The sequence below is a fragment of the Thamnophis sirtalis genome, unplaced genomic scaffold (genome assembly GCF_051295495.1).
Source record: "Thamnophis sirtalis isolate CommonGarterSnake01/CBP01778 unplaced genomic scaffold, rThaSir2_p1.2 scaffold_4, whole genome shotgun sequence".
Taxonomy (NCBI): Eukaryota; Metazoa; Chordata; class Lepidosauria; order Squamata; family Natricidae; genus Thamnophis; species Thamnophis sirtalis.
The window spans coordinates 109,601,212-109,613,207 of record NW_028261384.1 but is presented as its reverse complement, the minus strand read 5'-3'; the positions used below and the strand labels follow the sequence as shown (position 1 = coordinate 109,613,207).

Sequence of the window (11,996 nt, the reverse complement as noted above, 5' to 3'; positions counted from 1 at the left end):
GAAGACAGTAGCAAAACAATTCTACACTGTTTTTACATCTATCTAGCAACCAGAAAACCAGAATAATACAATGATGTGTTTGTCAGTAAAAGGCAGGAAGGAGTTTACATTGGCTCCATGAATAGGAAATTTAGGAATTCTTATAGATAAGGAAGCAAGTGCATTTACACTAAAACAGTGTATCTTCATCTTCCAAACATGTCTGTATTTTTAGCATGGCTATCCTTAGAAACAGTTTTTCCTGCCATAATATCTGACTGTAATTCATATGCCATACACAGGAAGTATATTTCATCTATACAGTGCACTATGCTGCAAATATAGGTTTAATTTTCTTTGTCTTCTCCCTAGTGTTTTCCTGCAAATTCAAAGTTCAATTTCCGGATCAATAAAGTTGTAATCTATTTGTTGGGCCAGCAAGCCTTAACATCGTGGGCTGAGAGAGGGTGACTGGCATAAAGTGTCTCTATCAAATTTGATTCCTAATGATTCTTGAATTATCTGAGCTGGAAAATCAAACTGTAATAAAAGAGTTTATTCTGTTGGGACTCTCCAATGATCCACATATACAAGATTTCCTTCTTTTCTTCTTCATGATAATATTTTTAATCACTGTCTTTGGGAATATGGTAATTATATTAGTGATCAGGTCTGAGCTTCACCTTCAGAGTCCCATGTTCTTCTTTCTCAGACATTTAGCTTTTGTTGATATTTGCTATTCCTCAGTCACTGTTCCAAAAATGCTGGAAAACTTTATCCAAAAGCAGGAAACAATTTCCAAGGAAGGATGCATTGCACAGATTGCCTTCTTTTTCCAAATTGCTGGTGCAGAAGTACTCATCCTTTCAGCAATGGCTTATGATCGATATGTGGCTATATGTCACCCGCTACACTACAGTAGGTACTTGACAAAAGAGGTATGCAATAAAATGGTGGGAGGTGCTTGGCTCCTGGGTTTCTTTAATTCTATAGGCAATGCCCTTCCTTTGCTAAATCTCACTTTTTGCAGAAACAATGTCATTAAACACTATACTTGTGACCTTCCTCCACTCTTGGATTTGTCTTGTACAGAGACTCTCACTAATTATATTATTCTTCTAATATTTGCATTTGCATTAGGTTTTAGCTCATTTCTTTTCTCTCTGGTCTCTTACATTCGCATCATTTCAACCATCTTGAAAATTAAATCAACAAAAGGCAGGCAAAAAGCTTTTTCCACCTGCAGTTCCCATCTAATTGTTGTGGGTTTATTTTACCTTACATCTTTTTTTCACTATATGAAGCCAAGTTCAGAATCACTCATGGATCTGGACAAAGTGATCTCAATTCAATATAGCATTTTAACTCCAATGTTAAACCCTATCATTTACAGTCTGAAAAACAAAGAGATCAAATCAGTTCTATTGAAAATGCTTGGAAAATGGAGGCCCATTCCTCACCCCTGAAATATTTTTAGTTCCTTATATTTAAGGGCAGTCTCCTTATCTCCCTATGACAACTTTTCATTTGGGGCCTGGTATAATATTATACAATATTGAATAAGAGAACCAAGATACTAAAGGCTAAAAGGCAGTGGTGGGATTCAGTCAGTTCAAACTGTTTGGAGAAAAGCAGTTTGGAGAACTGGTTGTTGGAAGAAATCTCATTTTTGGTTTTTTTCCACTTTACAGGGGTAATCCTATAAGGAAGGCAGGAAGTAAACATTCTGGTGTTTTTTCTAGCCTGATCTTTATTGTCCTGCTTAAAGAAATGCCTCTCCAGTTAACCCTTATTACATTGTAACAGCTAAGGCGAAGCACCCATTGACATGAATGATGTTGAGATGACCATGCCCACCAACTCACATGACCACCAAGCCATGCCCACCCAACTGGTCATTAGGGCAGAGAACTGGTTGTTAAATTATTTGAATCCCACCACTGCTAAAAGGCATAATAATATATTCAATCACATATTTAAAATTTTCTAAAAAAAAGAAATTTAATGTATGTGGATAGAAAGATAGAGATAAATATCTTTTGTGTTATCAAGTTTCTAAATTTTTCATACACTTCCATTAAAAATGTATTTTTAAAAAATGGTTCCACCAATTGCATATGTATTTTTCCTTCCCCTCTATATATAATGTCTGTCTATCTATCTATCTATCCATCTGTGCATCCCTGTAGTTCCTCCAAATCTAATTTCTAATTACACACACACATGAAAAAAATACAAACACACCATCACACATAAACACAACATGCAGTAAATAGATGAAGAGGAGGAGGAGGAGGAGGAGGAGGAGGAGGAGGAGGAGGAGGAGGAGGAGGAGGAGGAGGAAGACAGACAAACAGACAGACAGACAGACAGGTATTGAACTGGTTATTTGCAATTTCAAATCAATTGAATTTCTAATATATTTTATGCTATAATGTGATTTGGATATTTATCTTGGAATTGGAATCTTTCTTTTAATATCAGATGCTGTTTAGAAACTAATTTTCCCTATCAACATAGCTGTCATTAACAGTCTGAGAATACATTGCATATTTTCATCATGCAGTTATTTTTCAGTTGCAGAGGCTTTTGCTGTCCTTAAGTCATTTTTTAGTGCTCATCCATATAATTTGTTTCACACTGGTAGACCTGCAAACAGATTAACTGTTCATTTTTATGTATGCTTTGTGAAGATATTTAAAGCGTACATTACAAATATTCTAAAAATATATTACTTGTCATATAATGGCAATGATAAAGACCTGTGCTTTTTTAAAATTATTCATTGTATACTGTTTTGCTTCCTGAAACCATATCATGAAAGAATCTCTCTCAGAGATTGAATTTTGTTTTGAAACTGGAACCAAAAGAACCCTCATCATGCCCTTGATTTCAGCAAATTATTATAGCAAGACATATGAAGGATATGAAAAGGCATGAAAGGTACAAAAATATGAAGAGTTCAATTCATATACTGTTGAAACTGTGTAATGTATAAGGTTTTTTACTTGTTCTCTAATTGTTAAATTGATTGAGGAATGATTCCATGTGAGCAGTAGGGAAGTGTGCACTAGTATAAATGGAGCACATAAACATGCATTCACCCACTGCTCATGCAAGTGAAGATATGGATGCTCACATTTGCCCACCATTTCCATGGCCCATTTTTGAATGGCTTAAGGCTTGGCAGTGGACTGCAGCACAGGAATTAGGGACTTTTGTTCTAGAGAGCTTTGAAGATCTAGATTCCTCCAGGTATTGGGTTAGAATGGCAGGTTGGACTGCAAGGATATTTGGTCTGCCCACCCCAAGGAAATGAACATGTTTTGTCCATGTTTTATGGATTGTTCTGAAACAGCTAGAGTATGAGATATATAACCATATGAACCCTGTAAATAAAGAAATTGATTAAAACTTGAAATAAATGTAACATCTCTTTTCCTGGCTATAGCACTTGCAATAAAAATACTAAATTGCCCAACAAGCTTTATTCACAAAAATTGGTTATTATGTGAATTCTTTTGAAAACCTGAGTGTGTTTGACTATATGTAAAAACTAATTCCCTTTAGCTTATTTTCAAACTGCAATAACATCTGTTTTCTGAACTATATTTTCCAAAATTATAAGGGTTTGAGGTGAAAGAAAGAAAAAGCCAAGTACTTCAACAAGCATCTCTTCTACTAGAATTAGTGGTAAAATTCTTTTAATTCCTACTTCAAGCATGCTGAATTAGAGCACTTCCATAGCTGGTAGTGTTCCACTGATCATTCCATGTTTTGTGTCTGACAAAATTCAACAAGTCCGAACCTCGCTGTCATGTTAAACCAAACGAGAGCTTCAGCTGTTGGGGACTTTGGGAGTCTGAGTTGCTTTTCACTACTCCCACCATAATGGATTTATTACTATCACAAAGAATTAGGACATCTTCTGATCTGCTATCTTAATGATGTCATAACTTTCAACAGTTGTTGATGAATTTGTGTAACTTGAGGACTACTGATACATTGTAAGTGAAAAAAATTGGAACACCATGGTTATTAATATAAATTAATTAATTATAATTCTCACTCAATCTTCTCTGTGCCAATGCATCTGTGGAAATAATGTTGTCCATTAACCAAAATAATGAACACTTTGTCCAGTAATAAAAGCAAATATGTACCTCAATGGAACAACTAGTCCTGACCATGAACCTGCTTGTCTAGCAAAGGGGTTGGAATCAAAACCAGAAGCTAGCACAAATGGACCTTCTGTTTTCCAACATTGGGTTCCTTAGTTGTAGTAATCCAAGGAAATGTACTCATCTTCTTCCAAGTCAATTATATATTGGAGTCTCTAGAAATGACAAAGACATGTAACATCATGAAATTAACAGACTTTTACTATTAATTTATTCCTAATAATTAGTGCTAACTACATCACTTATTTTTAGTTCTGTCATGACAGATGTGTAGAGAACAGAAGGATGTGATATATTCTTAACCTCTTACCCTAATTACTGTGTTATATAAAACTAATGTCTAATTTTTGTCATGAGTGTAGTTAGTATATACCACTTAAACTATAACTGCACTGTTTAAAATGCAAAAGTGCAAGATACAATGTTTTGGAACTGTCACTAAAGTTCAGATAGCTGAACTATATTTGCTGCAATGGCACCTTATTGGAAATTAACAAATCGTTCTAATTATATCACATCAGAATAACTTTTACACTTTAAAAAAAACTCAGAAAGAAGGAAGATATAGTAGTCAACTTATTTCCAGAATTTCCAAATTTCCAAATTTTGTTTTTTGGGTCAAACCTTTGTTAAGTGAACTTTTCCCATTTTACAATCTTTACAATCTTTTTTTTTTTTTTTAATCACAGTCAGTCATTGCTGTTGTTAAGTTAGTTGGTTTAACATGGTTAAATGAATCTGGTTCTTTGACTTCACTTGTCAGGAGGTCATAAAAGATGATCACATGACCTCAGGGCCCTGCAATCCTCATGCATCCAAATTTTGATTATGTGACAATGACGATGCAGCAATCATTGTAAGTGTGAAAAAATAAGGTGACTCCTTCTATATCCTAAATAATAGATGCTAACCTGGATACAGATTATAGTAACAATAAATGAATTTGTAATGGCACCCATGCACTTCTGCCTGAAGCAAATAGAAAATCACTGACTCATACTTTTTACACTTATAAAAGTTGTTTAGGAGACACTGTTTACCCAAAGAAACTTTTTAAATGTTCTTTCTGAGCTGACTCAAATATTTGCATGCAGTCATTTGTTGGAAAAATATCACAATCCAAATACTGATATTCTTTCTGGCCCAAAGTACATAATAAAGGTTTGATTTGATATCATTTATGCTTTCTAGGCAATAACAATGTTAATTGCCCAAATGTTATTTTAGAAAACAGATCATACATTCAATATAAAATTTCAAAAGTAAATTTATCAGGAAGCTCATTTTAAAGGAGAATTATTCTCAGTCTTAAAGAAAACACACTTGAAATTACTGGTGTTCTATTAAGGGCAGTCTAGAGACTAGCCTTAAAGGACCAGAGAAAGAGAGGCCAGGAGGTGAGGCAAGCAAGCAGAGGCTGAGGTAAGTGGGTGTCAGATCTGCAAGTCTTCTTTTCCTATGGACTTCAGGCCTGCCACATGTTCTACTATTCATTTTCTATTGTGGGAAAATGGGAGGGGGGATTATACAGAGTTGGGTGATATGTAGCCATAATTATATTGTTTCTAAAAAGCCCTTGTCTCTGTACCTGGCCAGAACTGGATGCGTGGAAGGCGCCATTGTGGCAGTGAAAGATTGCACCATGTGATGGGTGGGTGTGAGGGCAGGATCTTGAACTTTCAACTGGGTGGGAAAAACCTGGGAAGCTTTAAGATTCGGGTTTTGCCAGATGTGCCAAATGGCTCTTTTAATAAATTGGAATTTTGAGGAATCCTTTGCCTCAGACTCTGATTTAATTTAGGATGCTATTCGGAACTCTGATAGCAGAAGAAGGTGGAGGTGAGCAAGTGGAGGCCTGAGGTGAGCATGTGGAGGTGATCAGGAGCAACCCAAGGTGTGTGGGCAGAGGCCGAAGTGAGTGGGAGCACTCCCCCTGGACTCCGTTTCACTGTCAGAGGCCTTAACTACATATGTTACAAGCCCAATTATCAGATTCTAACTGCTAGGGATAGTTCTCTGATTTGCAGAGACCTATCCCTAGCAGGTTATTAGCTATGCAGCTGGGAACAAAGTTACTTTTGAATGAGTATTATCACTCATGTTAATCCACAATCATTATATGTACTGCAACGTGATTTGTTCCTCCCTTTACATGCACTCGCAATTGGCATAATTCTCATTTGTACAAACCTTAATACTTGATCAAATCACAGGGCTGAATAACTCCATCAGGAATATGCAATGTTTATAGGATGTCTAAATTGACCTCCTTTGATCAGAGAAAAGACAATATTTATATTTATTTGTGACTGGAAATCCTTATAGATTTTTTTCATAAAACAGAAAATAATTAACTTATGAATTTTGGTTTGGATGGTTAAAAGGAATAGACTACAGAAGGAAGAGATAGTAACCACAGTAACAGGTAATTTTATAACTGAATTTATAGCTTTTCTATTTTTCTTTCACTTTTTTCCCTTTCTTGCACTTTTAGCTTTTTATTTGATTTCTTTCTTCTTTCTTCTTACTTCATATTAATTTGTATTAGATTTTATGTTCCTTTCTAAAAAGTTCATTAAAATACATGCACAAGTATGCACCACTTATATAGAGAAAATTATATTCCAAAACCCATGTTTTCCCAAAAATAAGACAGGCTTTTGACTCCCAAAATATGGCCTTGGCCATATTGTTTTTTTTTTTTTTTAGACATTTTATTAAGATTTATAGGCCGCCCTTTTCCCTGAGGGGACTCAGGGCGGCTTACAATCGTAGGGAAGGGGGTGCAATACAAAAACAAACAATATGTGAACAAAATAAAATGATAAGACACAACTTATTTGGGGTTTTTGGGTGGCTGCTCTCTTGCATGTGGACTCCTGAAGAGCCTGGTGTGGGGATGGGAAGATACAGGCACAGCCTCAGGGGCAAACAGCTCTGTTGTGTTGTCACAGCAACACAACACAGCAGCCATGACCATACGTATGAGCAGCTGCCCAGCAACACCCCCCCCTGATTTGGCAGAGGGTCTCTCACCAACCTAGAGGTATCTCGAAGATAGCAAACCATGTGAGCCGGGGAGAACAGGCACTCTCCAGTCGGGCAGAGTGCCATTCACCAACCTAGTGGTATCCCATGTGAGCATCTGTTTCCCCAGCTCCTGCAGCTTGCTGCCTTCAGGATACCACTAGTTTGGTGAATGGCACTCTGCCTGGTCAGAGGGGATGTTGTCCAAGGGGCTTATTATCAGGACATGTCATATTTTCGGGGACACATGGTAGATTTAAATAAGGTTGATCCAAACAGAGGGGATCTTGAAAAGGACTCTTAAATTCCACAAGGTATTATACTTCATTTCCATTTGCAAAAATAGCAATAGCACTTAGATTTCTATACCTCTTCACAGTGCTTTACAACCCTCTCTAAGCAGTTTACAGAGTCAGCATATTGTCTCCAACAATCTGGATCCTCATTTTACCAACCTCAGAAGGATGGAAGACTGAGTCAAACTTGAGCCAGTGAGGCTCAAACTGCCAAATTGTTGGCAGCCAGCAATCAGCAGAAGTAGACTGCAGGGAAGGGAGGAGCCAACATCACAATGTCACAATCTGCGATCTCGACACTCCGAGACTGCCGTTGGTACTTTTGCCACTGGACAGTCCATTGAGACCTAAACCATCTCACAGAGACAGTGATCAGGAAATCAAAACTTTGCTGGTCTCAGGGACATCACGAAGCGCTTCAAACTGGCGGCAAATAGGCAGCCCAGACTGATGAAGTCGGCATGGCTCCGGAAGGAAGGAAGTGAAAAGAGAAAATGAGCCCATCTGGTGAGGTATTTTTTCTATTTTGGGAAAGAATGCCCAAAGTATTTTTTTTAAAGCCAAATTAGATCCTTAAGCAAAATAATTTAGCGGCAAAATTAACTTATATTGGATTGCTTTGGGAAGCTTTTTTTTTTCTTTGTAACTATACTTTGTGGATTGAAGTGCTCGCAACATTTCTCATTTCTCCTCTTAAAGTGAATGGATTGATTTTTTTCTTCTTCTGCTTTTTGTTGCTTTTTTTTTTACTTCTGGATTAAACCCTTCCTTTTTATTTTAACAATTATTCCTATTACTTGTTATTAAATTTCATTAAAAAAACACTTAAAGAACTTTGTTTCCTATAAACCAGAGATAAATATTAGAAAGTGAAAAGTAGCAACACTGCCACTTGGAGGTCAGAGGCTGGAGTTTTTGAAACAATGTATCTCTTCTCTTTCCTTCTTCGATCTCACTCACTCACTCACTTTGTACCTGAAGGGTTTGCAACTTGTTTACAGAAACTGATAAAGAGCCAAGGGCATGAATTTTTTTTTGCAGGTGCCTTTGAGAACTATTTTGACAGGGGAGAGGAAGGGGAAAAACAGAACCCTTCTCCTTTGAAGAGCATAAAAGAACTCAAGTCAAGTTCAAGTCAACCTAAAATAAAAAAATAAAAGAGGCCTGGAAGGCTAGAGTGGCAGTGGCTATTAGTTTTTTTTCTTTCCCCCTTCTTTTTTGGAAACATGGATCAATATTCAGATAAGGAAACCTTAAAATTCCAAAATATTATGGCTGGAATTCAAAATCTATTGGAAGGATATAGGAGAATTGAGAAGAAGTTAGAAAGACTAGTCTTCCACACAGCAAAAGATGAAGGGGTTGGAGCCCCCAAAATTAAAGGGGAGAATAAAGACATAGACGATAAAGATAAGACAGTAGATGAATTTATTAATGGAGCAAATGTGGGTGAAAGTGGAAAGAAGGGAATATGGAAAAGGGAATTCGACGAACTGGAGGCCTACCCCAGATTCCAAGATACAGAAGAAAAAAAAATGATAATGATGATTGATTTAAGAAGAAACTTTTTTCAGAAGCACGATTGACAACCAAAGACAAGCTAATTTTAGTAGCTGGAGGGCAACGAGATTACCTGAGAGAACCTTCAAGCCACAAAGTTTGGAGAGAAGTTTATAAAAACCTTATAAAAGAGATAAAAAGAAGACTGACATCACAATTGGCAAGAGAGATAAGACTGTTTTGTTACTGGAAAGATACATGTTGACAATGAAAGTTGACAATAAAAAATCAGTTGATTTTGGTGATCAATAAGTAGGAATTTAGTAATTTTTAAATTGTTTTAGATTGTTATTAAATGTTTATTTGTTAACAAATAATTAACTTTAATAACAATAATGAAATGATATTGGATACAGCTTAATGATATATACATGTACTGGCAAACTAGTAAAAGAAATTTGGATATAAATTGTAAATTGCAATTTGGGAAAAATACCTATCAATTTTATTAACAAATTTTTATTTAGATATTGTCATAAAGATGTAAGGTTTTTTTTGGGGGGGGGGTGTCTGACAAGGAGATGGAATATAAATAGTAAATGATTTTTAGCCAATTATAATAACAACAAGGAAATGTCAATGGAAATTGATTAATAATATATACATGCTCTGGCATTGACAAAAGCAACAGATACAAATTCTAAACATCGAGTTGGGGGAAAGGGGGGGGAAGGTTTAGAAACTTATCAATTGACTTTTACTTAGAAGATGTCACAAAGGTGTAATGATATTGGAGGATTCTTTGAAATAGCTAATGAATGCCTTTATATGGTTGTGTCTTTAAGTATGAATGATTTGAGGTAAAAGCACGTTCAACTAATTGTAGTCAAATTAGAATTATGGTACATTGACAGTAAGATATACAAAGATTTTTGATTATAATATGAATTATATGATATATTATTTGATTATAATATAATAATCTAATATGAATTATAACTAATGACTGTGGAAGAAATGCATGAAAGTTATCTGTAAGCAATCAACATGCTTTCTACAAGATGTAATGAAGGATGATTCATTTTTTTTGTCTTTTTGTTCAATTAAAATTTTAAAAAAAACTTTTTCAAAAAAAGTAGCCTGCAATACTGCCCTCTAACCACTGTGCAACGGCAGCTCATAATAGCTCAGCTACATAATAAAATCATGTTCATCCTGATTTGTGTAATTCTTCTGCTTATGCATTTCTTTCATGAGGAATTCATATTTTCAAGTAGATTATTTTGATTCTAAGTATTCAATGTTTCAAATAAGGAAAGTAAAGACATCTAAAGAAAGTTAAACAAAAACTTTGTGGTATATTTAAATTGATTTCATCTCAAATTGAAGCACCTTGACTCAATGAGATTTCACTGCTTTGTGATAACAAAGAAAGAATGACATCAGTTAACTCCTTCTTTTTAATGTCTTGCTTCAAAGAAAATGTTCATAGATAGATATGGCTTTGGTGCAACAGAAGTACTTCTTACAAGGTAACCTATTACTTCTTTTCTTTTCTTTTGGGATTAAAGGAAAGAAAACAATTTTGTAACAGAGTAATTATAGTCATTATTAAAGAGAAAGAGAAAGCAATACATATATAGATATTATAGGTAAAAATATTGTCAAAGATATATAGACATAGATATATCTTTCTGTTTTGTTAATAATGGGCATAATTAGCTGAGCATGATTAGCTGACATATATTTGACTATATATTCAAGTCAACTATCTTTAATCAAAATTTAGTGTAAAAATGGGGATCAGCTTGAGGTGCTTGCTGAAAAAAAAGTTATTCTTTAAGTTAAAAAAATGATCTGAAGCTGAACCTAATTCCATCAGAACTAGGATAGAAAATACCAAACTACAAGAGCTAAAAAATGGAAAAGGAACAAAAAATTAAAAAGGAGAAATCATTTTGGTACTGCTGTGAAAAGAACTCCAAAATAGATATCTCTATATAGTCTTTAGAAGGTCAAAAGGAGCATATGGTTTCCTTGTCAGTAAAGGTAAAGCAGGATACGTATTGAATATATAAACAGCAAATTAATAGGTTATTAGGGGAGAATGACTGCCATGGTGGAAACAATGGATTTTCACACCACATGCTTCAACTTTCTAAAATGCTACAGCTTTTAATATGGTATATGAAGTAGACTTTTATAATGCTATGGATTAATACTGTCCTTAGAAACAGTTTCTTCTGTAGACTGCATAACTCCAATCCATGTGGATAAATTAAAAAATATAATTGATATGTATGTAACTTCATGAACAGCACCCTTTTATTTATGGTAAACTCAGAGACTCCCACTTCATTATGCACAGAGTTGTAAGCCAATGGATGCAGGAAAGATACATATTACCAAAATTTATGAATGCAAAACTATAAGAAAAACTAAACCCATTATTAAAAGAAAAATGCAGAAATTATATTTCTCCATTAATGAAACAAATAAAAAGTAAGAAACAGATTACCATTCATTCCCAAAGAATTTTAAACAGAAATCTGAAGATGCTAAACTTAAACATATGTATATTATTGAATGGAAATTAACATGGTTCAAAGATTCAATACTAGTTTTTGTTTTTCTTTTCTCAGATCCTGTGTTTTCTGAACACTCTGAATTGGAAAATCACACTATAAGGACAGAGTTTATCTTGTTGGGGCTGTCTAATGATCCACACATAGAGTTATTTTTTCTTTTCTTGTTCTTCCTCATTTTTTTACTCACTATCTTTGGAAATATTATAATTATACTAGTGATCAAGTCTGAATTTTGCCTTCAGACCCCCATGTTCTTCTTTCTCAGCCATTTAGCTTTTGTTGACATCTGCTATTCCTCAGTCACTGTTCCCAAGATGCTAGCAAATTTTATTACAAAACAGAAAACCATTTCTTGGGAAGGATGCATTGCACAGATTGCCTTCTTTTTCCAAATTGCTTGCACTGAAGTCTTCATCCTCTCAGCA

General features: G+C 35.0%; 1 protein-coding gene across 1 annotated transcript; it reads left to right on the top strand.

The window, feature by feature from the left end:
- The first annotated feature begins 851 nt into the window (after positions 1-851).
- Positions 852-1,445, top strand: LOC148046110 (olfactory receptor 5V1-like). Its single transcript, XM_087714526.1, has one exon. The coding sequence runs from the start codon at positions 852-854 to the stop codon at positions 1,443-1,445; it is 594 nt and encodes a 197-aa protein (XP_087570652.1).
- The last annotated feature ends 10,551 nt before the right edge of the window (positions 1,446-11,996 follow it).

What these genes read in the sequence shown, in the direction of transcription:
- LOC148046110 (XM_087714526.1), top strand. Translation starts at nt 852, where the DNA reads ATGGCTTATGATCGATATGTGGCTATATGTCACCCGCTACACTACAGT.